The sequence below is a fragment of the Vulpes vulpes genome, chromosome 15 (assembly GCF_048418805.1).
Source record: "Vulpes vulpes isolate BD-2025 chromosome 15, VulVul3, whole genome shotgun sequence".
Taxonomy (NCBI): Eukaryota; Metazoa; Chordata; class Mammalia; order Carnivora; family Canidae; genus Vulpes; species Vulpes vulpes.
In genome coordinates, this window is record NC_132794.1 from 70,006,539 (window position 1) to 70,034,399 (window position 27,861).

Consider the following 27,861-nt stretch of genomic DNA (forward strand, 5'->3'; position numbering starts at 1 on the left):
AATGAAAATTGCCAGTGTTTGCTGTTTGTTAAGTGAAATTATTACGGAGACGGGTTTAGCTTAGAGCATGACAAATTTGGGCAAAAAGGGGTTTAGCTTAAAGCATGACAAATAGGGCTCAAAAAGTTCTTGATGAATCTTGATGAGGAGGGTGGGCGAAGTTCTCTGAATGACATCTGGAGATAGTTTGAGAAATTTCCAGAGAAAAAGAGTGAAAAGCGCCTGCCCTTGAATGAAGTTAGAGGTTGAAAATTGTAGCATAAAGGAATCAAGTTACATCGAAGCTGTTGAAGCTAGCTTCGACAAAGGCAAAGACCCAGATTTAAAAAAAAAAAAAAAAAGCGAAGCGAAGAGGCTCCTTAGGAGACACCCAGGTGACAGTGGCTACAGATCCAGACGGCCTTTGTGGGCAGATTATCCTTGGAGAAATTCTGTCCCTGCTTCGTTCAAGGCCATACATATATATGTTGTATCACAATCACTTAGCGAATAAATAAATGAATTAAAAAGTATCGTCAGGAAAGAAAAAAGCAGACCGCCGCAGGTTCCACCGAGATTTGAACTCGGATCGCTGGATTCAGAGTCCAGAGTGCTAACCATTACACCATGGAACCGCCACAAGTGCACAGGCGCCTTCTGCTCTCTAATTCATAGAGACCCCGCCCCCAACCACAGCCTTCCAACGCGCAGGCGCGGCTGACGCGCTCCCCAGCACCCCGCTTCCCCGCACGTCGGCGCGAGGATTGAGAGGGTGGCAAGCGGCGGCTCAGAGCTGCGAATCCAGAGCTGCATTCCCCACCTAAGCTTCTTGGAGCCGGGAGGAGAACTGGGGGGGGCAGAGTTTGAAGACGGACACGACTCGGCCGCGCACCGCCCCTCCCGGGCTCGGGGGCGGAGCGTCGCCTCCCGGAAGTGCTTCCCCGAGGGGCTGGGGCCGGCCGGAAGTGACGTAGCGGCAGGGAGGGGTTCTTTCCCCGGTCCGGCAGCTGAGGCTCGGCGCTCGGGTTACCCCTGCAGCGACGCCCCCTGGTCCCACCGATACCGCTGCTGCTCCCGCCCCTTCGCTCCCCGGCCGCGCAATGGGCACCCGCGACGACGAGTACGACTATCTCTTCAAAGGTGAGGCCGTGGGCTGCCCCACTCTCCTCAGCGTGTCGGGGTCCGGGGGCCCCGGGGCACTCCCCTGGGGACCCGCGCGGGCCGGCCGTGCACCGAAGCCGGCCTCCCTCCGCCCTTCCCGGCCGTGCGGTGCGCGCCGCGCTCTCCCCAGGTCGGGGCGCCCTCCGCGCACGCCGGGCTCGCAGCGACCCCCTAGGCCCTCGCCTGCCTCCGCGCCCCCCACCCCGTGTCCTTCCACGGCGGGACGCCGCCTCCAGCTCGCCTGCGCTTCCCGGGTCCGGTGGCCCCTGGCGAGGGCCGCCCCTCCCACCCTGTGTCTTTTCGGGTTGGCGCCCCTCCCCCTCAGCGCCCCTGCCTGAGCCCCTGTGACGGGCCCTGCCCTCGCTCACCTTCCCGTAGGCGCACACTCCCACCACAGGCCCCCCCACCTCTGCGCCCTGCTCCCCCCGGGCCGGTGCCAGGCCCCGGTCGGAATCCGAGCGGGCCGGGGGGTCCTCACCCCTCCCGCCCCCATAGCCCCCTTGGTCGGTTATAACCTCGCACCGCCCCCCCCCCCGCACCCCGCGGGGCTGCTCGCTCTTCCCTCCCTTTCCTCCCCCAAATAATCGGGACCTCTCCCGCGTCCCCCGTGCGACCCCGAGGGTGGGGGGCAGGGCAGGAGGGATTGCCCGTCACCCACGCGCGCACTTGTCGCAGTGACCCGACACACTGTTGGGACTTCCCATCTGGGCTTTTTTTTTTTTTTTTTTTCTTTTTTCTTTTCCCTCCTCCTCTCCCTCCCCAGCGGCAGCCAGCCCGGGATAACTCCAGACTGCGAGCGAGAAGGGGTTGCGGATGGGTGGTGGCTGTTATCCTTGCCAGACCTGAAGGCCCAGTTCCTGAGCAGGAAAGGTTGTGCGCTGCACAAATACTCGCCTGCTTTATCACTGTGGACGGGTTGCTTCCTGCTGCAACGCCGGGAGGATCCCGATCGTTTGGTGTTTTTAGAACAGGAAGGGAAAGAGTCCCACTTTTTAGCCACATACCTTTCCCCGAAAGGTGGGGGCTAGGGGTACAGTTGTGTGCTCTTTGGTGGAATTTAATATGTATGACGAGATCGGGAAACCTGTTAGTGCCCTTGGACAGAACATACTGGAGGGTGGGGAATGGATAGAAAGAATTGCTTATTGGTTACTCAGGAAAGAATCCCGATAGTTGGTATCAACAAAAATAAAGGGTACAGTGTTTAACCAGAAAGAGTACGGTAAATGCTCTTTTTTGTTTGTTTTGTTCCGTGAATGCGCTCTCACTCAGATGCTCTTTCACTGCTCCTGAATTAGGGCAGCCATCAGTATAGTATGCTGAACAAAGATCATTACCAGAGAGGAAGAAGCCATTGCTATTAAGGCTTTACAGTGGAGGGTGGAGTTTTTTAAAAAAGAGTGTTAAGCTTGGTGATGGTTTCTGACCTTGCCATTGGGTGCTAAGAATGATTGACTGAAGGAAGCAGGAAACACTGCTTTACCAATACTTTGCAAATCTCACCACCACCTAACTCCTCTGGGCTACAATATTCTGTAAATATAGGGTGAGTACAGGGTTCGTCCTTGCTCCCCCATAGTGAGTGGAAAGTCATCTGCAGAGAAGAGCTTACTTAATGCATTTTATAAATACAAAAAGGAAGCATGGGTTCTTTAGCATACTCTTTGCTGAGGGCATCTGAGGTCATGTGAAATTACTTAGGTGAGGCCCTAGAGACTGGTGTTTAGTCCTTAAAAGATTTCTTAAAATAAGGTACAAGGCAGTAGCAGTTAGCTATCTTTGAAGTGATTTAGAACAAGATGGACTAGCAACTCACAAGTCTTTCTCCTGTTTGATGTGGAGCTTGACTGTTGTTTATAGAAATCATTCCCCACGCCCCCCACATGCCCACTAAGAATATTAATTGTCCTGGATTGGTTTAAGGGATTTTAACCTAACTTTGGGATTAGACCATCCTAACAGTGATTGAGGGCAGAGAGCTTTGGAATCACGCAGGCTTGGATTCAGATTCTGACTCAGGTCTTAAACTTGCTTTGTGACCTTTCGGCCTCAGTTCCCTCATCTCTAAAAAGGAAATAATACCTGTCTCTCAGAATTAAATGAGACTGGTTTTGAGGATTCAGTAAGTGATAATAATGTGAAGAAAGTTCTGTGGTTCTTGTCAGCTTTTTGAACCTTAAATCTTCATAAGAGCATTCAAGTATTATGAAAGAAATTTAAAAGTAGGAACTTTTAAAGTATTTTATGTTTCCATGGGTTATGTTTTCATTTTGTTGTACATTTTGCTTCTTAAGATTGGGTCTTAAAAAGATTTTGCTGAGAAGAATTTCCACTTTTTTAAAGCTCTTACAGGATATGAGTCACTTTTTTTTTTTTTTTACTTTAGTGCTGATTAGTTAGCCAATTTTTTATTTATAGAGTTATATCTTAAAGCAAAGCAACAATAATTCCATTTTAAACTAGTTTCATTCTTCAGAGGTTTATTCACTGAGATGAGGTAGGCCCTTCTACTTGTAAGATTGCTTACCTAGCACACCTTCACACTTTGAGGGAATTGGAAGTTAGTTTGTAACTCTAACCGGTTGAAAATGAAGGTATATTTTGATTAGTACAGGATAGAGTAGTCCAAATGGGAATGTAATGTGGGGAGAGAGCAGGACAATTATTCTGTGTTATGTATTTGTTCTTGAGCATTAATCTTTAGTTAAGCTCAACAAGGAGACTATTGGTGTGTGTATGGGTATTTTTTAAAACTTGACTTTTTATTTCAAAAGCTTTGATTCTGTAGGTATGTATATATAATGTGGTTATGGCCCTGTGGGACACATAAGCGAAGCAGGCATCAGCCATATTTCTTATTGGTGTTGTAGATGCCATTTCAGAGTCACATTTTTTGAAAATATCTAGGTACATAGTCTACATCATTTTCTTTTCAATCTAGTTAAAGGTCAGTAGTAATTAACCATCAGCTGATTGTCAATGGAAAAGATCTTGGGAACTTTGCTGTCTTGTATCTTGGTAGTTTTTCTTTCACAACTTTCGGTTGAGTAACTCACATTCTGTTGAATCTGGAAAAACTTGTCTAGACTAAGGCTTTATTGATGTACTAGAATACATTTTATTTTCAAGACTTGTGGTGAGGCAGGACTATGAATATAGCAGCTGAAGGAGTAGAAAAATATCCCCAGTTTATTTTTTATTTTTTAAAAGATTTTATTAATGTTTTTGAGAGAGAGTGCAAGCTAGCAAGCTTGAGGAGGGAGAGAGGGAGAGGGAGAAGCAGACTATCACTGAACAAGGAGCCTTACAATGGTCCCAGGACCCCAGCCAGGATCATTACCCAAGCCAAAGGCAGATGCTCAAGCGACTGAGCTACCCAGATGCCCCCCAAGTTTTATAAAAATCAGTATGAAAATTAACCGTTTTCCTTTCAGATGTTAACATTTAGATCTGATATACTCTGATTTCTTGAATTAAATTTTGGTCCAGTACTTTAGCTTGCAAGAGAATATATAAAACTTAATGTGGTTGGAGAGGTGGAAGTTTTTATTAAATAAGGTATAATTTATATGTATATTCTGCTTCTATGGCAGTCTAATATTTGATCTTTTATGAGCCAAATTTAATGTTAGGTATTAGAATGGTACTTAAAATTTAGCAGGGAAGGTTTATTACCAAGTGGTAATAAACATCGTTAGGTTACTTTAGAAATGCTATAAGTGTTTAATACATAGATGCTGTTATTTATGTTAATATCATTATACATACTCCCCTCCCCCCTCACATGCTATATAAATGGATATAGCATAAAATGTTTAAAATGGGAAGTAAACTTTTAACCTAAGGTACCAGTTAAGGAAAACATTGGAAAGTCACTGCACATTCCTTTCTTGAACCATAGGATGTGATCATATAGTTTGTCACATTTTTAAAAAGCAATCATACTTTGTTATCTTAATGAAAGAAACTATTTTGGTTAGAAATTGAGTCTGTAGGGGATCCCTGGGTGGCGCAGCGGTTTAGCGCCTGCCTTTGGCCCAGGGCGCGATCCTGGAGACCCGGGATCGAATCCCACGTCAGGCTCCTGGTGCATGGAGCCTGCTTCTCCCCCTGTCTGTGTCTCTGCCTCTCTCTCTCTCTCTCTCTCTCTGTGACTATCATAAATAAATAAATAAAAATTAAAAAAAAAAAAAAAGAGATTGAGTCTGTGAACTTTTGTGTTTGGTTTTTCAGCTATAGCCAGTAAATTCTCTTACATTGCTTGAGTAGTCCATTCTGGTTTGCTTTTATTTTTTTGGTGACCTTAAATGTAACCCGTCTTGGTTTGGTTTCTCATTCGCTAACTGAATAGAACCAGCTTTCCTTACTGTGTTATTTCTTAGCATCTTCTTGGCAGCACTATTCTTAACCAGTATCTTCTGGTGTCTTTCAAGATATAATCCTTTAACAAGTTGTTAGTCTTTTATTCTGACAACCCTGTCCATGTCCAGTTGAGATAATTATTTTATACTGTATAAAGCATTCATGAGATTTGAATTATTTTCAGATAAAGGTGCTATTTTTTATAATGTTAAAATTATTATATTGAGGGGGAAAATGCCTTCACTATCTTTATGCTGAGTGGGGAGATAATGAGCATAATCATTTGTTAACATGGAGGTCAGAAGGGAAGAAACCAGAACTTGAAAGTGCTAGAGTTTCTGTGGGAGGGAGGTGTTTTTTGGGTAAGTTATTTAATTTTCCAGAGACATTGTCGTTTTAGGTGTCTTTTTGATTTTAAAGTGATTGGCTCCTCAATTACTGATTGATATCTGAATGTCTATGAAGTAAACATATTTTAACTTTTTGATTTCTCCCTTTTTCCCTATTCCCACCTCAAATGAGACGTTTACACCTCAGTGCTAGTGTGGGTTTAGAAATGACTCTCAAAGGGTTTCCTCAGCAGAAAATTAGGCCTCTTGCACTAAGAGGCAACAGTGAGTGTATCCTAGCAAGAGGGTAGACTATTACACTGAAACTGGGATTCTCTTCTGGGACACCTGGGTGGCTGAGTGGTTGAGTGTCTGCCTTTGGCTCAGGTCATGATCCCGGAGTCCTGGGATCGAATCCCTCATCAGGCTCCTTGCAGGGAGACTGCTTCTCTCTTTACCTGTGTCTTTGCCTTGCTCTCTGTCTCTCTAATGAATAAATTTAAAAAATTTTTAAATAAATAACTGCAGTTTGTGCTTCATGGACTTACTGCCACCTGGATGATTTCTTGCTGAATCAGCTAATAGAGGAAGTCAGAAAGATATGCATTTGATAATGTACTTCATCCAGGACTGTCCAGAGGCCAGCTTGTATCCGCTCTTGTGGCAAGGAAGGAACGCATAATAGACATCTCTTTGCCCTCTGACCAGAGTGCGTTGAGCTCTTAAAGTTTTTACCTACCTCTCCCTCTAACCACCAAATCCCAGTCTCTTTAGTAAGGCATGGTCTTAGTCCTTGGTGTTACTCTCACATGTTTGATTTTCTAGTCTTGGTACCTGAATCAGCTAGTAGGAAGGATTAGTAGTCAACAGTAGAAATAAGTCTTATTTCCTGAAATGCTGATAGCATTTTTTTCTTTTGTAAATTTTTTTAGCTCATGTTCTATAAACCTGTGAATTCATTTTGTTCTTTAAATTCAGATAGAAATGCCTTAGAACAAGTGAACTGCCTATTTCCCCATTGTTTATGAAATTCTTAAGTATAACATTGTCTTGGGTGAAAGAAAAATCCTCATGTATTTGGTTAATAAATAAACTGCCTCCATTAGTGATCATAGGAAATAAATTCATCTAAACCAAACTTGTCTTAAAAAATTAAGTCATAACAGAAAGTGTGTGCCCTCTGCTTTGGCTTTTACTCAGAGTAAGTCAAGGATTATTAGCTTCGTAGGGCTCCTATTAAACTTAATTGGGGTATCCGTTTTTGTAGGGGTCTCTAGCATCCTGCCTATTGGATGAATGCAGCTGTGAAAAGGTCCTTGTAGTTTTTGTGATCTGGGTGGCAAAGTTTGTAAACCTGATGCCTCATACGGTAAATGTGTTTCATTTTGCCCAGGTGTGAGTCCAGAGGTTACACCCAGTCTTTGATTAAACTAAGTAGAACATTTTCATTCTTTCCCTCCTTTCTACTCACTGATATCCTTTGTTACCTTCATGTATGATACACTTTAATATCACAAATTGTGTATTTGGTGTAGGATTTATCTTTCATGTTACTATCTTGTATGGTAATAAGGTTGGTATAGCATTTATGGTAATTAATCAGAGTCCAGCAGACCTATAATTAAAATTGCATATGTAAGACAGGATACTGTATTTGTGCTAAGCAGATGATGTGTGGAAGTTATTATGTGGGTAGAAACAATTTAAAAAGAATAAATTGGTTTTATCGATTGGTAACAGGTCAAGAACATGGACTATTTGCCTTTCCTGCCCCCATCCCTTGTAAAAAAATCAGATGTTTTGTCTTTTTTGCTTTGAAGCGTGGTAGTATTCTGAACGATGTCTGCCCATTCATCTGACATTAAATTCTTTGTCTTTTTTTCAGTTGTCCTTATTGGAGATTCTGGTGTTGGAAAGAGTAATCTCTTGTCTCGATTTACTCGAAATGAGTTTAATCTCGAAAGTAAGAGCACCATTGGAGTAGAGTTTGCAACAAGAAGCATCCAGGTTGATGGGAAAACAATAAAGGCACAGATATGGGACACAGCAGGGCAGGAGCGATACCGAGCTATAACATCAGCGTAAGTCTCATAGTTTTTAAATTCTGAGAACTAGACTGCCATCAACTGAATTAGCTAACTTTTGGTATTGGAAAAGGAACTTTTTTTTCTCCTTAAGAATTTCAGTATTAGGATTTTGAAATGTATTTATAAATGTGTTTTTAAAAATATATAATCTATATATTTAGTTCTTCTCAGTATTCCCTTCCATCTTACCATTGTTTTCTAACATTAAATACCTGTTTCTGTTTTCAGATATTATCGTGGAGCTGTAGGTGCCTTACTGGTGTATGACATTGCTAAGCATCTCACATATGAAAATGTAGAACGATGGCTGAAAGAACTGAGAGATCATGCTGATAGTAACATTGTTATCATGCTTGTGGGCAATAAGAGTGATTTGCGTCATCTCAGGGCAGTTCCTACAGATGAAGCAAGAGCTTTTGCAGGTTAGTGATATGAATTTCATGATATTACAGTGATTCTGTATTTTTAACTCTTATGTCTTACAGTTTTGATACTTTTCCAATGACAGTAATCGCTTACAGTAGTTTCAAAAAGGTAAACGTGAATACTCAGCAAGGATTGTTCGGAAAGTTTGTGATGACTTTCTTGCTTAATTTTGAGTCATTAAAACACTAGTATTTTGAGTTTTTGCTGCCAAGAGTTGAATATAAATCTTTCTTTCATTTCCCTGGAAGGGGTAGATGATATCTCTCAGTTTATTTTGTGCTTCCTGTCTCTTTCTCTGTTATGTCAGTATTTTACCAAGGCTGCTCTATGTGGGTCTGAAAGACAGTGGCCCAGGGAATGTCAACAACCAACTTTTTTGATTTAATAGAGGATCTGCCTATAACTTCTGTTTGGAATAGCCTACTAGAAGGCAGCATTCTTAGTGAAAAGTTGAAAGTTGTGAAAAGTTACCTTCACCTTCACTTTCACCTTCACTTTCACCTAGTGAAAGTTGTGACTGTCTACTAGTGATTATGCTGTGAATAAAGGTTTTTACAATAGTTTTTTAGTTTTCCAGGCAAGAAGCTTTATTTCAAATAATATTGTTAAAGAATTCTAAGCGAATAACACCTACTCATCCATGTTCATATCATAATTCTGTGGTTGATGGAGAAGGACAGTAATGGATGGAAATAACTGAGTATTTGATAAGTTTACTACATTTTGAATAACGTCATTCATTGGTAGTGTATAGATGTAACAAGTATTTTTTAATTAAGGAGGCAATGAAAGTTTTTCACTGTTCTTTTTAATATGCTGAAGTGTAAATAGAATGATGCCCTTATTGCTCAAGAAATTGGGGAGGACTTAGGTTATTTTCCTTTTGAAGGCTAGAATGTATTACATCTCTTTCATAAAATTTGACAAGACTGAAGTTTTTATCTCCCCCCCTCCCCCCAGAAAAGAATGGTTTGTCATTCATTGAGACTTCCGCTCTAGACTCTACAAATGTAGAAGCTGCTTTTCAGACAATTCTGACAGGTAAGACTTGAATTTTTAGATTATGCTAGTGGGAATTGGAAGTTTGAAGAATGTAATTTAAACAAATTAGGAAACCTATATATCACACTGAGAATAACTATCATTTGAGAGCTGCTATAGCAAGAGCTGTTTAAAGTACAAAATTAGTTAACAATTCTTCCTTGCTGAGCTTTAATCATCCTAGTTTATCTGGTTTGTAATTAGGAAAAGTACTTTGAAAATAATTTGTTTACTTATATTATTGCTTCAGTCCAGTTATTCCATACTTTATGGTCACAAGTACAAAGTAATGGTTAAAGGCATTTTCATAAGATACTGAAATCCTGACTATGGGAAGATAGAAATGTCCTTTAAAATTTAGCAAAGAAAAGGCTTGCTTTGTTCTGATACATTATAGAAGCAGCTAGGGGAAAACATATTTTTAAGAATTTAAATGAAAAAACAAAAAGTAAAACTCCCTTGTGATGTAAAAGAAGCAAGGTGTCATCTCTGGAGAAAATCCGTGAGTGATTGCATATGGAAAAGTTTAAATAGGGGATGCCTGGGTGGCTTAGTGGTTGAGGCCCAGTCCCTCATCGGGCTCCCTGCCTGCTTCTCCCTCTGCCTCTCTCTTTGTGTCTCTCATGAATAAATAAATAAAGTCTTAAAAAAAAGTTTAAATAAGTAGTGGAAAAAGAACAAAGTTCATGCTGTTTTAAAATTAGATGTGCAGATCAGGTCAATCTTGGATTTCAGGGCTGTATTCATGTTGACTCATATTTACTCTGACTTTATTTGAATGACCAACTTGTCAGCAAGTTTAATCTTAATTCTCTAGTAAGTAGTTTGATGGGTTGTATTAAAGTAGTTTAAAATTATATATTATTTTTAAGAACTCCTGTTGTAAAGTGTAGGCTTACTATATACCGTAGTCTGATATGACTTTCGAATAGGTCTGTATGGAGAAATGGTTAAAAAGTTTCCAATTTATTTATTTATTTATTTATTTATTTATTTATTTATTTATTTATTTATTTATTTAAAGATTTTATTTATTTATTCATGAGAGAGGCAGACACATAGGCAGAATGAGAAGCAGGCCCCTTGGGGAGAGCCCGATATGGGACTCAGTCTTGGGACTCCAGGATCACACCCTGAGCCCAAGGCCGATCGATGTTCAACCACTGAGCTACCCAAGTGTCCCGTTTCCAATTTTAATATAACAAAATTTTAATGTATTCTTTGTATGTAGTACTTGCATTAGAGGTAAACAGATTTTAACTTTTATTTTTATTTAAAAATTTTTTAAAATTTATTTATTTTTGTAGAGAGAGCAAGTAGAAAGTAAGGGGGGCAGAGGGAGAAGGAGACAATCTTAAGCAGTCTCCCAAGGAGTCAGATATTTAACCAGCTGAGCACAAAGGTGCCCTGATTTTTTTATTTTTAATTTTCCCAAGTTTTTATTTAAATTCCAGTTAGTTAACATACAATGTAATAGTAGTTTCAGGTGTAGAATTTAGTGATCTACAAATTTTAACTTTTAAAGTATCATATTTCAGACTTGAAATATGTAGAGAATAAAGCCTAGAATTTAAGAGCATGGTCTTAGAACCCTGATTTGTGTTTTAGTCCTGGCTCCTTCAGTTACCATTGGCTCTGTAATCTTAAGCAAATTACCTAACTTTTCTACGTCTTAAATTCTTTATCTGTAAAATTTAAATGTGTTAAATTAAAATCAACATTAAATTAAAAATAAATAGTTTTGTGTTTTTTTAAGAGGGCTTATATTTATAAATACCTTGTGGTATGATTTGACTTAACTGTTATGTTGTGACTTAAAGGTTTTTATCTCTGTAACTCACAGAAAAGAGTTGCCTGTTATTTGAGACATCTACTCTAGACTCCAAAAATGAATTCATGAGTTCATACATGTAAAAAATACTTAACTTATACCTAGTACAGAGTGGACATTTGATGAATTAGTAGCTAAATAGCAGTTAAAGCATGAAAAAAAATTAAAAATAGTGATGATTCACATATAGTAGGTATAATAAGCAATAGTTGATTAGAATTATTTTCTGTTAGGAGAAAAATAGTAACTATAATAGAATGGTGCTGAGGTTGGATTAAATAGTCTCTTGGAACACAGTAGCTTTCCCTTAGAATCTTCTGTTCAGATAAAAAATCTTCTGTTTCATTAGACTATTGCAAGCAAGATTTGATTAATTATTGCAGTGTATCTGCAAATCCTACTTCTGTTCTTTACAACCACTTGTGCAGATTCTATTAAGTCAATATGTAGAGTACTAAATTTAGACCTAGGAGTTGTAGGTTTTTACTTTTTAACATTTTGTTCCCACTCCCTGTGTAACTAGTCACTGAACTTCCTGTGTCCTCAGAGTTGCACTGTTTTAAATAATAAGTGAGTTAAGTCATCTTGAGGGTCTGTGAGTCTCTCAAGGCCTCCAAAAACCTCGTTTGAAAAAATTTTTTAGTCCTTGTTGAGATATTTTTTATGTCCCATCAGATCTCCTGTGCATTCTAGATTCTAGCCCTTTCTGATCTCAGTTTCTAGACTATTCTGATATTAAGTGAAGATGAGATCATCTGCAGTTAACTATTGTGTGTATCATTTTGTAACATTAAACTTAATCATTAACTCAAACATGAGCTAACTAATCAATAAGTATGATATATACTTCAAATTGAACTGTTTTGTCTTTTTTTTTTTTAAGATTATTTATTTATTCATGAGAGACACAGAGAGAGGCAGGAGCCTAATGTGGGGCTCGATCCCGGATTCCAGGATCATGCCCTGAGCTCAACCGCTGAACCACCCAGGCGTCCCAGAACTGTTTTGTCCTTAAAGATGAAGAACATTTGGCCATTTTTCTTAAAATTCATTCTAGATTTAACATATGCTACTACTGCTTAGTTAATGTTGCTTAAAAGCAAATAAGACTTCAGCTTCACTTACTACCATTTTTCCTCTTGTATTCACTATTTTATCAGCTTCCTTGGAGCATAAATCTCAGTGTTCATCTGTGGGATCAGAGATCACTGCATGTGGAGCAGACATCTCTGTTGTTTTGCATGTGCTAGGATGTTTGTTTTAAACTTCTCTTTATATACCAGTAGGAGTATTAATACTTAGAAACAACAGGAAGGAATGAGGTGCCTTGGTGGTACAGTTGGTTGAGTGTCTGACCCTTGGTTTCTGGTTGGGTTGTGATCTTGAGGTGGTAGGGTTTAGCTCCAAGTTAGGTTCTGTTCAGCACAGAATCTGCTTGGATTTCTCTCCCCCTCTACCTCACCCCTACTAAAATAAATCTTAAAAAAAAAAAAAAAAAAGAAAAGAAAAGAAAAAGAAATGGGAGGACAAAAAAAACCCAGTAAAGATAACAGTAATCTCATTAGGTTTAATTCTACCTTGAATGTTAACAGCATTAAGGGAGCATTTACATGGTGTTTTGATGTTGCTGGAAGAAAAAAATCGTTTTTTCATTTTCAAGTTGGAAAATTATGTTAGAATATTTATCTGTTTTATTACTCCAAAGTTCATTGTGTTGCTTGTTTAGAATAGACCCCTGGCATTTTTGGCATCCATGAATTTGACAGTAACTCCATGACAATTTTGCTGGTGATAAGTTTTAGAGATAGTTGGCTAGTACTTGAGTGAACCTACTAGATTGCTCAGCCTTTGCATTGCTGTGCAGTTTTGTTTTTTTTTTTTATCGTCAAGTTCATTAAGGGATGTTTTTAATCCATACTTTCCATACTCTTATTTTTTCTTTTAAGTTTGAAATTTGACAGTTTCAGACTTTAAGAAAAGTTGTGAGGTGCCTGGGTGGTACGGTCAGTTAGGCGTCAGACTCTTGTTTTCAGCTCACTTTGTGATCTCAGGGTTGTGGGATTGAGCATCAGGGCTACATGCCGAGCATCAAATCTGCTTGAGATTCTCTCTCCCTCTGCCCTTCCCCCACTAACAAACATTCTTTCTCTAAGATGAATAAATAAATCTTTAAAAGAAGAAAAGTTGCAATAATAGTGCAAAGAATTTGTAAATACCCTTCACCATATTCCCCAAATGTTGGTATTTTACCGTATCTGCTTTATTCTTTTTTTTCCTCTTGCTATATACTAATTTTTTTCATGCACCATTTCATACTAGCAGACTTGTTGCCTCTTGCACCTAAGTACTTTTCAGTGCATATTTCTTAAAAACAAGGATGTTCTCTTTGATAACTGTAGTGCAGTTGCCAAAAATCAGAGTTAGATAGTAATCCATATCAATGTTTAGCTACAGACCTTGTGCAGATTCTGCCATTTGTTCAAATTATGTCCTTATTGGCAAAAGAAATTGTGAGATCACATCACAAATTGCATTCAGATTTCCTACCTCTTTCATCTCCTCTAATCTGAACAGATCCTTAATCCTTTGTTTATTGATATATTTTGTTTGAAGGGTACAGGTCATTTATTTTGTAGTGTCCCTCAATTTGCGTTTGTCTCATGATCCCTCATAATTAAATTCAGATTATGCAGTTTCAGCAAAAATACCACAAAAGCGATCTCAGTGTATCCCATCAGGAGGTTGTGATATTAGTTTGTTGTATTCATTACTGGTGATGTTAAATCTGATCACTTGGTTAAAGTGGTAACTGCAAGGTTTCTCCATTTAATTAATAAGCCCAAATCATTAGTTATTGAAGACTGAACTCTTAATTTTATGGCTAAAGTAGTGAGAATCATTGAACAAGGTGTTTTTTTTTTTTCTTTTAATGTAAGCTCTACCCTTAGCGTGGAGCTCAATGTGCGGCTTGAACGTAGATCAAGACCTGCACTGAAATCAAGAGTCAGTTAACTAACTGAGCCACCCAGACGCCCTGAGGTGTATTATTTTTGTTCTTGGCATGTGACAATTTTTCAAATACATGCCAGTATATAAAATCAGAGCATGTTTTTGATGTTCAAGAAACTTAATCGTGAGCAGAGTGTTTGTAGAAGACCTAAGCAATTCTGACTTAAGCTGTAGTGGAATAACCCAGCTTTTGTTATTTTTACAATTTTTGGAGAGCGCAAAGATTTTTAGCTCTTTTTGTTCCCTAGTTTGGAACAATTGCATTTAACTTCCTTAGAGTGTACTTTGCAAATTGCTTCATACTTTATTAGAGTATGAAGAGAGTATGAATAGAGAAATAGGCATGTGTCTTTTTAATTTAACTTTGCTAGGTTGTATTTAAAACTCTCTATTAACATTTTAACTTTCTATTTAGATCTGTAAGAGATTGTGTCTAACATAGGAACAGCACAGCAGAATTCCTTTTCTTTTTAACCTTGCCTAGCCTTTGGACATCTGGAAGAGGGACTGTACAGGAATTAGTGTATCACATACATCTGGTTCTAAAGGAGAACATGCCCTTGAAAGAGGAAAATATTTGCATCTGGTTTAACATGTTACTTACTAGTCCTGTTTCCTTTCCCTCCTTAAATAATCTCTAATCAGATAGCACCTAGAGGGTACCTGCTTCCTATTTTCTTATCAAAGTATTTAAGTGACACACCCAGCCACAGGAGATGTTACATAAATTACTTGAGTAGTTTCTTAGTGCCCATTCTACTTGAAAGAAAATTTTCTTTTTCTTTCTTGATCAGCACTTTTCCTATTTTCTTTACTGCTTTGGCATTTTCATTAGTGGACATCTGTTCGGTGACTGGAACAAATGTAGCAGTAATCCATTTCCACAGAACTGTGTAGTACTTGCAGACCAGTTATACAATACTGCTCAAATTTCTTGCTTTGTAATGAGATCTCTTTAATATTTAACTTTCTGTTCTTTGAGAACTCTTTCTTTTCCACTCTTCGAGTATTTGCTTTTCATATAAGAGTCTGCAAAATATTTTTTGTTTTGGTTCCTCTAAATCTCCAAAACAACTTGTAAAGAAGTTAAATTTTGTAGAGGGTCCCATTTAATCATGTGCACTTAAAAGAAGAGCCATCCAGTTTGGGATTAGGGAGAAAACATTAAAGAATGACTAGTCAAGTTTTACATTAAGTCAGTAATTGTCCTTATTTCTTAGTCAGTAGCCTGATTGAATGAGTGTCTTTCCCTTTACCCTTGACACACTCCAGTTCAATCTCTGCAATGAAAAGAATCCAAATGAAGAACACATAGCCTCTTTTTTTTTTTTTTAATTTAGTCAGTAGGCTTTCTTAATTTTCTCTTCTTAAGCTTTTGAGAAGTATTGTCAACCTTCTCAGACCCAAATTTTAGGCGACCTCCTCCCCCCCTAAAAAAGTAAGGAAAGGTACATTATAGCTGTCATTGTTTTTGCTGGTTTATACATTCAGTTGACTACAGCTTGCTCTTGTTCAACTTAAGAGAAATTAGTTCTTAATTTGGAGAAAATAAATTCATTTAACATTTCTTTTTCTCTATCTTTTGGTAATGGAAAGTTTCCAACATACCAAAAGTAGGACAGTATCCTCAACTCCCATGTAGCCACCAACAACCATCAGTTCATGACCAGTGTTTGTTCCACCTCTTCCCTCCCTTATTTTTTGAAACAAATCCCTGATATTACATCATTTCAGTTGTAAACATTTCATGATGTAGATCTAAAAGATTGGGGCGTAAACCCAAAGCAACAAAACCACTAAAAAATTGGCAGCAATTTCTTATTATCATCTATTATCTAAACAATATTAAAAGTTCTAGTCTCAAATTTTTTCTTTTTTTTTACAGTTCAAATTAGAATCCAATCCAAATGATGTTACTACATTACAGTTGGTTGACATGTTCTTGGAGCATTTTGAAAATAGACTTCTACTTTCCCTTTTTTACCCTATAAACAATTTTTTTTAATTCCAAGTATTATAGGAATAATACCTTGTACCCTTCCTTTAGGATCATCACTTTACTATATTTGACTTATTTACATGTGTGTATATACTTTTTTCCCTCTTTACTCAGTCTTTGGAAAATAAATTATAGACATTCTCGCACTTTACAAGTAAATACTGAAGCATTTTATCTCCTAAGTACAAGGCATTATGAGTAATCACAATACCATATCATATTTAAGAAATTTATGTTTATGTGGTATTAGCTAATGTACAGTTCATATTCTTATTTCTCCAAGTGTACTAATAATTCTTTTATAGATTTGGTTTTTACATTTTAAATGTCAATTTGGCCAAAGGTCACACATTGATGGAATTGTTTCATATCTGGGGTATTATTAAATAGAGTAGCTACTGGGTACAGGTTGTTACTGAGCGCTTGAAATAGGGCTAGTGGATTGAGGAATTGGATTTTAAATTTAATTTAAATATGTACTATATTGGGCACTATAGATGTAGAACATTTATCCTCATCTTTTATTTATTTATTTTTTAAAAGATTTTATTTATTCCTGAGAGACACAGAGAGAGGCAGAGACATAGGCAGAGACAGAAGCAGGCTCCATGCAGGAGCCCAATGTGGGGCTTGATCCTGGGACTCCAGGACCACGCCCTGGGCCGAAGGCAGGCACTAAACCGCTGAGCCATCCAGGGATCCCCTATCCTCATCTTTTAAATGCATTTTTATAACAATAAATGTTTTGAAGACTCTAGGCCAGTATTTTTGGAAAGTCCCTCAATCTGAATTTATCTAAATGTTTTCTTAGGATAAATTCATTTTAAGCATTTTTTGGCAGGAATACATAGGTATCCTTTGTAGGAACACATTGTGTCTTTCATAGTACATCATAATAGGCACATCATGTCAGTTTATCCCATTTTTAGAATTCCCTTACCTTTGAGGATTTTTTGTTTTGTTTTGAGGGAGAACTGGGAGAGTAAAGATAAATAAGATACATTCTCTGTAAGGAATTCAGAGATTCCTTAAGATTATGAATCTAGTCAGAGGGAAATACTTTTAGGCAGTGAAATAGAAGACCAAATAAAATGGGTTAAATAGGGATGCCTGGGTGGCTCAGTGGTTGAGTGCCGGCCTTTGGCTTAGGACATGGTCCCAGAGTCCTGGGATCAAGTCCCACATTGGGCTCCCCTTGAGGAGCCTGCTTCTCCCTCTGTCTATGTCTTTTGCTTCTCTCTCTGTGTCTCTCATAAATAAATAAATAAAATATTTTAAAAAGGAAAAAAATAAAAAGTTAAATAAAGATACTGGGTGTAGAGGAATTTAAGAACACTTATTGGACCAACTAGTGACTTACCAAACCCCTACTATATGCCATGTGCTGGAGGTACAGAACTGAATAAGGGTAGATAGAGTTCTTGTCTTCACAGAGTTTAGAGTTTAGTGGAAGAAGTAGACACAGTTTTTATGTTTGTATAGTTAGTTTTGATAAGTATCATAAAATCTTAAGTACTCTGTTAAAAAGTATTTAATTACAATTTAACTTAGGTCAGGAGGCATTGATAGGCATAATCTTTCCCTCCCTTTCTAAGAGTCCTTTGGGATTTTGGCATGTTTATGAAGTTCTGCACTTCCTTACACAGCCTGGAAAAATATTAATGTATCTCATGGTGCAGATTTATCTTTATTTTTCTGTGGCGTACTGTATCAGTGTATTTACAGGATTTTTGATAAGGGTAGACTGAAAATATTCTCATGGTTTAATTTTTATTTTTTTTTCATGGTTTAATTTAGATCTAATCCCATAAACTATGTAATCTCTTTAAACCAAGATTTATTTGACTGGTGAACCCTTTCCTCTGAAAAGGAAAATCTTTTTTTGTCTTTTCTGCCCTTACTCTAATCAATGGTTATTTGAAAATAAAACTTTAAATTTATGCTTTCTTTGTTCAAATTTATTTGCAGTCTTTTTCTGCAAATCTGTTTTCTACTTCTGTGTACTTTTATATTAACTATTAATGAGTTTATTCACAGTGAGTATTGCTGTTGTTTTTTCCAGAGATATACCGCATTGTTTCCCAGAAGCAAATGTCAGACAGACGTGAAAATGACATGTCTCCAAGCAACAATGTGGTTCCTATTCATGTTCCACCAACCACTGAAAACAAGCCAAAGGTGCAGTGCTGTCAGAACATATAAGGCATTTCTCTTCTCCCCTAGAAGGCTGTGTATAGTCCATTTCCCAGGTCTGAGATTTAAATATATTTGTAATTCTTGTGGTCACTTTGTGTTTTATTACTTCCTCATACTTATGAATTTTCCCATGTCTTAAGTCTTTTGATTTTAGCTTTATAAAATCATCCACTTGTCCCGAATGACTGCAGCTTTTTTTCATGCTATGGCTTCACTAGCCTTAGTTTAATAAACTGAATGTTTGGATTCCTCAGTTATTGTTTACTTTTCATCATGGAAGCCTGTCACTGTAGGACATATTTAGAACTTGATCACTTGAAGCTCAGACCTATTGGTCTTGATCAAATCAAACTAAGAAGACTTTAGAAGAAATAAGCTACCATTTTGCCACAGAGCAGCTTATAAGGAGCAGCTTATATCATACACTCTTCTCTCCATGCAGTGTATATTTCCACAAATCTAAGAATTGCCCTATAAACATAGCAGGATTTTGAGAGCTTGAAAATTTTCCATTATTCTGGAAATCAGTTTCTAAAATGCCTTAATAGGGTTAAGTAGTCTAGTAAATTTTGTTTTTTAATTTTTGTAAGCATCAAAGTTGATTAGAGAGGGGGACAGTTTTTTCTGGACGAGGATTATGTTAATAAACAAAAGCTTGTTATATGGTTTCAGTAGCAGTGTGGTTATGGAGCCATATTTAAACCAGGCTGCCTGGCAGGCTGGGAACACGAGAGACTGGTGGAATTCCATCTGCGATGCCTCTGTTGCACATGATTAGGCAGCCCAAATCCTTGAACTCCTCTAATTTCCCAGCAGTAGATTATGTGGCATTTTATTGCTCAGGCAAGAACTGGTTTAATGCTGTTAGTATCAAATTGTGAAGTGTTAATTTTGTCCTAAAACCTTCCAGTAAATGAAATGCAACCAAGTTTTATCACCATCTCTATCAGCAGGCATGGTTAATTATTTTAACAATGCTGATTTTTGAGTTTTGCAACATATTGTGGAATATAGTCCAGTTGAATATCTGGTTTCAGTATGTCTAAAGAATTTAGTGAGAGGTTAATTTCTGCTCAAGTTGTACCACTTAAAGGCATGTATTCTTTTAGTACGTAGTACCTTGAGTTTAAATAGAATGCATTTAGGCATTATTCAAAGCTGAACTACTTTATCCCCCCACTACATTATTGAAATCAGTGGAGCAACTAGTTTCCCATTTTAGGAATGTGCACACTAATACTGAGTTTTACTTTCTTGTGGATAATATTAAGCACTTAACTCTGCAGTGTTCTGAAAGTTGTGTCGATTGAATTGATACTCTTCAGGATGGTGGAATATCCCCCAAGTATAAAAATGTATGTGTGTGGGCTTGCATAGATTACTATGTTTCATAGTTAATCTGTCTTTTGCAGTGCTCATGACGTGTGGGGCACACGGAAGGCATTGCTGTGGTCATTCTTTTTGGTTTTCTTCTGTAGCCATTTATTATTTAGAGTATTGGTTGGTTATGAAGATAATATTATCTATTTGTAAATTGCTACTTTGTATTTTATGCATGCTCTGTAACTTGATTTATTTTTATTTTTATTTTATTTTTTAGTTATTGATTTGGAATATATTCACATTCTAATAAACAGTTATAGGGGGACTATTCTTTATGTTGTCAGATTACATTTTTCTTTTGATGCTTTGGATACCATAGCCATGGAATATTTGATTCTGATCAGCAAGAGCATAGGTCCTTGCATTACAGAGTAAACATTGAATTGGAGGCATCATTGTGTAAATTTAGCTTTGATTTTAGACATAAGGTTCAATTATGCTTTACTTAGAAAACATATCACCAAAAACATTAAGGAAGTAATCTTTGTACTTTCCTATATTACATTGTCCCCAGACCCAGGAAGAGGCATTTACTCAAAATTGGTAGTAAATCTTTGACAAAATTATTTAAGAGAAAGAAACTCTAGGTAGTGAATTGAAAATGAATAACTGAATTTTTATCAAGTATAGACTTAATGTTGCTGTGGGCATGGTTGGATCTTAGGAGAATTCTAAGAACCCTTTAAGTAGTAGTAGAAAATGTCTTTGATTGCTTAACAGTGTCTTTATTCTGAGTAGTATCTCAGGAGACAAATTGTCTCCAGTAAGAAACATTAAGTTTTAAAATATTATGACAGTTTAGGGCTCAAGGCAGTTTAGAAGTGTTTTGCTGCTTGACTCTGCTTTTCAGTTATTTTAACTTTGAATTGTTTTTTAACCTATTCTGAAAAGCCAGTTAGCCATCTCGACTTGATTTAAACTTGTATGTCATTGGTCTCAAGTGCTTTTTATGATTTTTCTTTAATAGTAATTATAACTCTGTAGCGGTAAATTATCTTTAGCCATTGCATTATTGTATGCTAAATTCTAAGAAGGGGTGCTAGCTAGTGACTTACACCAGGGGTCTTTTTAAGTTCTGAAAGGTTCTGCAGAAAATCTAAACCTCTGAGTTTAGATTGCCCATCAGAACTAGTCCTTTTTATTTCATCATTGGGAAAATGAACATCATAATTTTGTCTTCAGTAATTTGTATTTACAAAATACTAATGCTCTCAGTGGTTTAAATGTTGTCATAACTTCTTCTGTGTACCTTAAAGAGAAAAAATTGTTTAGACAGTTTTGGCCAATACCAGGAGCAGAATAATTCAAAGGTTGGGTTGATAATTAAGAACTTATTCCAGACTATTAGGTTTCAATTTATGGAGTTTTGTTTTTGTTTTTTTAAACATGGGAAGAAAATAGAACTTGGTTTTTTGATGTCTTACAAACATACTAATAAGCCTGAAAAAATTCAAAACAAAATATGAATTATGTATAAGTACTGTGCATGGCATGTATTTCCTGTGTGGGGGGGAAAAAAAACCAAGACCATGAAAGGACCTTCTACTACATGCTTTAATGGGAAGAATAATAGGCTAGTGCTAAAAAGAGAAGGGCTGAGTTTTGTTATCTTGGTTGGGTTGGCACTGATACCAGGCCCTTTCTCGGATTTGACAGGTCACTTTTTCCATTCACCTAAAGGATATGCCAAATAAACTAAAGTTGTCATTCAAATGTTTTATTTATTTAAGGATTTTATTTATTTATTTGAGAAAGAGTGAGAGAGCACAAGCAGGGGGAGCTGCGGAGGGAGAGAGAGAAACAGGCTGCTCACTGAGGAAGGAGCCTGACCTGGGGCTTGATTCCACCACCCTGGAATTGTGACCTGAGCTGAAGGCAGACGCTTAAGCAGCTGAGCTACCCAGGTATCCCAGTCATTCAAATGTTTTAAAGAATGGTTGTATTTCCCCAAACTATAGGAGGCCAAGGGTAACAATAAAGTAATATAGAATGTCATTACAGCTTCTGTAAATGAGATCATAGGCTAAGAAATTTTAATTGAAGCATCCATTTCACTGAAAATTGGAGTATAGAGAAAGAATGTCTGAAGGGACATTGATACTGGGTATATATTAGAAATATGCTAAACTATTTGCTTTAAAGACTGAAAGTGGCAAGTATTAATAGAGTAGTGGACTGGGTGACAAAGACTTGGATTCTAGTCACAGCTCTTTTAGTCATTTTACCCCTGAGCCCTCACCTTCTTCCAGTTAGTGAGGGGAATGGGTTAGATTATTTCTGGAGTTCATCCCAGCTCCAATTCAGTAATTCTATGAATGAGCTCTTCAGGTACTAGAGCCAAATTATTACACATTTGAACTCAAGTTTAGTAAGTAAAAAATCACTTTGCAAAATGTTTTTGGTCTTATAATAACATGATTAAAATGTTATTATTTCCATGTTAACTCCTTTCCATAACATGAAAGCTTTCAGAACATTTGCAAAATGACTGTCATTTTCAATAATATGTATCAAAGTATCATATCCTAAGGGGGGAAGAGCACTTGAGGGGCTGATATGTCAACTGTAAATTGAGAACTGCTTGTTTTGGCTTTTACTGTTAAGATTCTGCTGGCTTTTAATATATACTTTTAAAATATATTCATGTCTGAGAGAGAAAACTTTTAAAAACATTTTGTGTTTAATTTTTTACTATTATCTCTTATAGGGATCTGTAAGAAGGTAGAGTAGTCCACAAAGCTAGCTGTCCAAGAGAACCAGTGATTAAGTCCAAGTACATAGGTTTTTGTGGCAAAATACACATGATATAAACATTATTTTTCTGTTAGTTTAGTAGTCTAACCATCTGAATTCAATCATTCAGCATAGAATTGATAGGTCCCAGCACAGATGACCTATTTATTTGCTGTTAACTACTTTGTTACCAGTACTAGTGAAGGTAGTGAAAATTAGTAGTCAGTAGGATTCCTTTTCTGTGTTTGAGTCAGTGAAACTTAATTTGCCTCTTATCCCCATCACAATGAATAAGTATATTGCTTTTAGATTTATTTCCCTTCACAACTTCTGGTCTCAGCATACCATTGTCTCAAATCTCTCTAGGGAAGTGGTACAGATCCTTGTCTTGTCTTTGAGAAGTTGCTGACCACTGTACTAGTCTCTCTGCCAGAGCATTTCATTATATGGCCCTAAGTATATTATAGAAAGTCATGCCTGAAATGGGACAGTCTGGAAAGCCCCAGGAAGCAACACTATTTCTGCAGGCTCTCTTTGATAAGCAGGATCTATTAGGACCATCTGGTTCTGGTTTACATTTAAGTGGATGCCTAAATAGCAGTATTTTCTAAGACCTCAAGTCCTTGTGCTTTCTCCTCTCCAAGGCTCTGGAGGGCCATGTACTGGGCTAGACAGTGACTTGGGAGGTAGAAGCTAAAATTGAGGGAATCTGACAGTCTGTCACAATAGACTAGAGCTTCCACCTTTTATGGGTTTGGATTGGACTGCCACTCTTTCTAGCTCTGCAAGTCAGGGAAAAGAATCTACAATAGTATCCTGCTAATCACTAGGGCCCTGCATTTATCTCTGCCCTTTTGTAATTGCTAAGTAGTAAGATCCATAGCATGGGAATGTCTTTTAATCATATTTGCATTCCTAACATCTATTCCCCCTACTATTCCATGTCAGAACAATAAAGGAACATCTAAAAGAGTGAGGGGGCTAATCCTAGGATTCATTCTAGTTTAGCTTGGGGAGCTATAGTCTGAGAATTACCATTAAGGCTAAAAAATGTTTTAATTAAAAGTTATATAAAATTATGATTAAGTAAGTGCTACATAATAATTATACAGAAGTACAAATGACCATATAATGAATCCCTGTGTATCCGTCTGTCCCTTCTGAGAAAGATTTTTCCATCTTCTGTTGTTACATACTGATTAAATGGGCCTCTTCTGCCTTCCTTCTGGTTAGATGAATGGCTCATAGAATGTATCATTCTTGAATCCTCTGTGTTGAGTGCATAAACCTGCAGCCTTTGGTTATCATTTATGGTATCGGGTAGTATTCCGAGTCTCATGAGTCGTAATCTAATACTACTGTTCTCAGTAAATACCTTTTTAGCCTTATAACTCTTGGTCATGTTTTGTCTTTCACGGAGACAGCAAGCTCCAGCCCTTGAGAATTGTCTTAGACCATTTCTGAATGAGTCACAGTCTCTAACAAAAATGTATTAATTCTTGGTTAAACATTGGGAATAACTTTTGAGTGTCATGTAATAAGCCTTGTGAATTGACAAGTTGAAAGGCTTAGGTTGACTTAAATAGGATTATGTACAAACTTTGAAAGTATGAAGGAAAAAATTTAAGCCTACTTTTGAAAGCATTCAGTAAACTATTTTTTAGCATCCATGTTTTACTACAAAATTAATCCTGCTGCTTTACCAGTTAGGTCACAAAGTAATTTTTTCAAAGGTCCTAAAACATGCACCCACAGTAATGTTACTGCATGATAACTTCTACTAGTGGAAAGCTATTCATTGCACTTATGCAAATTAGGTGGCCCTTACACTTGCTTTTATTCCATCCCATAGAAGTACCTTTGTGCCTCTGGAGCTGAGCACAGGCTGTAATAGTTGCCTTTGAGTTTAAATTTTTGTGAAAGCAGAGAAATTTTCTATTTGAGTATTTCATGTGTACAAGATTTTTCAATAATTTTTGGACACGAATAAGAATATGTTGTTCCCATTCATTATTTTAAACAAAGAGACTCATTATAAATATGATAGAACTTGTTCACTTTATTTTCAAGCATCTATTGGGATAATTTTCACTTATCTGGCTGCCTAAAGTGACTTACACAACATGTAGCTTAGTTCTACCTTTTAAACCTGAGTTGTAGATTATAGACACATTTCGGTGTGCAACACATCAGTAGGCATTCCTCTTAAATTAGTTTGAGAAATTCATTTTATTTTGTACAAGGTACAGTTGGTCTCTGCACAGTGAACAAATATATTACAAATCTGGGTTATTTAAAAAAGTATTGCCATTTCATAGTCTCACTTATGCTATTGTACAATAATAGTGTTTTCTTTATTTATTTGAATTGTATGCACACCACTTTGAGTGAAAACTGGTTTCTGTAAAATAAACAGATCTTTGCAGGTTGCCAATAAAATGCACAGTGCACGTATTTAGGTTGACCATGAACCTATGTGTGATAGTGCTAGACCGAAGTTCCTAACAGTTGCTCTGTAAGATTGAAATGTCTTTTACCAGTAACTCTTAGTTTGTGAAAGCAGCTGTTGTCAACCACAGATGAATCACACCCTCTGCCTTGCCCTTCTCCCTGTATTACCTAATTTGAATTGTATTACATTTCTTTAAAAATCATAGAATGCTAGAGCCAAAGGATTGCTAGAGCTCCTTACCTCTCTCTACTTCCCCCCTTTTTAATACATTAGGAAAAAAGTTGCTGAGAGAGGGCAAGTAACACTCAAATCTCTTGACCCCGTGCTTTAGTGGTTCTACTATGCTCCCTCTTGCTGAATTTTTCCCATAAGATAGTTGGCAAACAAGAGGTGACACCTGAAACTGGCGTGATGCTGCTTGCTTGCAGTTTGCCAGGCAGTAGTTACTGTACATGCAGGGTAGGGGAAGAAGATAAAGCCTGGGATTGAGATGAAGTTTCTCCTGGCTGATCTGACTTCACTATGCTTTTTGATCCTTGCTCTACAAAGATAATTGAGCACTTGCTGCCCTGAAATACTGAGGTAAGTCTCTATCTCTATTTCTTTCTACATATGTATGAGGAATATTTACTTGGGTCTACAAAGGAATTTTCTAATATTTATATTTCATAAGGCTTTTGTGGAAAGGAAATTTGCTATTGCTGATCACTTGCTCCCATGCACACATGCAGCATTCATGTAAGTATTCTATTTTTTCCCCTAACGATAAGATTTGCTTAAGCCTTTAGTGAAGTGAGGGAGGGGGATTTACTCATTTATTTATTTTCTTGTTTTTGCTGGTAATCGCTCAAACTAATGAGTTCCATGGCAGAGTTCCAGGTTGTATCAAGGACTTCAGGACTCCCACACTTCCTGTAGCAGCTGTTCCAGCTTTGAGGTCACTTAGTTCCTCTTCTGTATACCTTTTTGGAAGTATTTTTTGCTGGTTGTTATCAGAGAATGGAGTGGTATAGGGGTAACCATTAGTTTCTTCAGTTTGCCCTTTGGTCTTTAATTCTTGTGAGAAGGTCCTCTTTTTTAGGGCTTGGGAGTTGGCTCCAGTTTGACTTAAACTGAGCCCCAGCTTACCTGTGTTCATTAGTAGTGGAAGGTATGGACACGTTTGAATACTGGGATCTGGAGCCTTAGCTCATTGTAATATGTTTTTGGCCATCTCAGTAGGTGGGGATTTTAAGGTAGTAGTACCTGATATCCTTATTTGCTGTTTACTGTAAATTTTACATCATGTTACACCAACTGATTACAGTCCATTCTTTCTGATCATTTCATTTAGTTCCATCCAAAAGCATCATGTACTTTAAGCACCTTATTAAACTTGCTATATCCATTTTTGTCTAATTTCCCCTACACTTGTAGGTTCTATGCTACATCAGGCTCAAGATGAATGAAGAAATGCTTGAAAGCAAGTACTCTTCTAAGTTAAGGAATGCCCAACCAAATAAATTCAGGAGTCCAAATAGCTGTTTTTAGGGATACTTCTTACCAGTCTGTCTGCTTGCTTAAAGCATCATCTCAGAGTTCTGATTCACATGGAATGACTCAGGTGTTGGATGGATTGAGGGGATGTGACTAGGCTGGGATTGATGTGGCAATGTTCTCAAACCTTGAATCAGCAAGATTTGGTAAAGCTGGCCTAGAAATCTTGTAGCCTGAAAGAGGCTGCTGCACTTTGGAAACTTCTTTCCCTCCTACTATCACGAACGGCAGAAGAGGGAAAGTTAATTTGTATTTATTAAAGTTTTAATTTTAAAAATTAAAGATGTTAGACTATATACTGTAATCTTGGCTGTTATGATTTGACAGATTAGATGTAAAGGTACAGATGTAAAGGTATTTTTGGATTGATATTAGCACAGTTTGTGTCTGTGTGCTATTTATTTTAGGTAATAAAACAGATAATAATGGTAACAGCAACCAAAAGTACACATACATTTCAGGAGCTTTAAAGTAATCTTTTCCCCCTCCCAGTTCCCTTTTCCCCCAGGAAGGTTTGTGAAACCTACACTGTATGCTTTCTGAGCATCACATTTCAGAGAATTAAGTATATCAATATATATATTTAGCTGATGTTGATGAGTAGCTGTATCTTAAATGTTTTAAAAGATCATGTAATCCTAGGCATTTGGGGTTGGGTGTGGGTGGGTGATAGGATTTGCCTTTGTGAACAGACCATTTGAGCAATTACCCCAGTCCCACTTGGAAGCTCTTCTTTAGTTCCAGGTGAAAGTTATAACTAATACGCAGCTGGAGTCAGTATTTGAAGTCAAGGGATTGTCTTCTTTCAGAGTCAGAATATTCAGCAGAGCACATTGCAAGAGAGGCTTTTCTCTCTTAAGACTGCTTGTCCTGGGAGGGCCCATTGGCAGGGCTTTGTCTTACTGGGAGGAGGTCATAATGACCAGGAATATGGCTGTTCCTAGGTAGGTCGTATGGATTCTGGATATAGCTGGAGTTATGACCACGGCCTTCTTGGACCACACTGATTGTGGGCTCTAAGGAATATAGTGAAAAATGAGTTCAGAGAACAGATTAGCTTTGATTGCCTTGTTCAGGGGAATAGAGTTCTATTTAACTTGGCAGGGAGAGAAGCCAGGGATTTATAAATCTGTGATAAATATATGAGGGTTAGGATTGAGGCTTGCTCATGAAATGGAAAACCTAAGTGAGTATACTATCGGAATCTTAAGCTCTAGTCAAAACCAAGAGGTTTGGAATATCGTGGAGGTAGCGGTCTTAATAAGCCCAGGGACATAGGTGAAACTGGGAGAAGGTAGAAAATGGTGATTTAGAAACTTGCAATTGCGTCTCTTCTG

General features: G+C 37.7%; 2 protein-coding genes and 1 non-coding gene across 9 annotated transcripts in view; 1 reads left to right on the forward strand and 2 right to left on the reverse strand.

Annotated features, from left to right (window-relative positions):
• Window positions 1–542: 542 nt before the first annotated feature.
• Window positions 543–614, reverse strand: TRNAQ-CUG (transfer RNA glutamine (anticodon CUG)). The gene has a single exon. It is a non-coding gene; the product is annotated as a tRNA-Gln (tRNA).
• Window positions 615–671: 57 nt separating this feature from the next.
• Window positions 672–22,473, forward strand: RAB11A (RAB11A, member RAS oncogene family). The gene is made up of 5 exons (XM_026010240.2): window positions 672–1,119; window positions 7,717–7,912; window positions 8,147–8,340; window positions 9,305–9,385; window positions 18,287–22,473. Exons 1-5 carry the CDS (start codon window positions 1,080–1,082, stop codon window positions 18,424–18,426), a joined length of 651 nt encoding a protein of 216 aa, XP_025866025.1. The 5' UTR covers window positions 672–1,079; the 3' UTR covers window positions 18,427–22,473.
• Window positions 22,474–24,746: 2,273 nt separating this feature from the next.
• Window positions 24,747–27,861, reverse strand: part of MEGF11 (multiple EGF like domains 11) — a 346,779-nt gene continuing 343,664 nt past the window's right edge. For all 7 annotated transcript variants that reach the window (XR_011997433.1, XR_011997432.1, XM_072738858.1 and 4 more), the window contains one exon: window positions 24,747–27,540. Coding sequence is in view for 5 of the 7 variants with exons in the window: in XM_072738858.1 (XP_072594959.1) it covers window positions 27,380–27,540 (161 nt within the window). In the remaining 2 variants the exon portion in view is untranslated. The remainder of the gene's footprint in view (window positions 27,541–27,861) is intronic.

Bases quoted from the DNA above. Each gene is read 5' to 3' on its own strand.
- RAB11A (XM_026010240.2), top strand. From the start codon at position 1,080: ATGGGCACCCGCGACGACGAGTACGACTATCTCTTCAAAG. The intron at 1,120-7,716 runs GTGAGGCCGTGG...TCTTTTTTTCAG, and splicing joins GTACGACTATCTCTTCAAAG to TTGTCCTTATTGGAGATTCT. The intron at 8,341-9,304 runs GTTAGTGATATG...CCCTCCCCCCAG, and splicing joins TGAAGCAAGAGCTTTTGCAG to AAAAGAATGGTTTGTCATTC.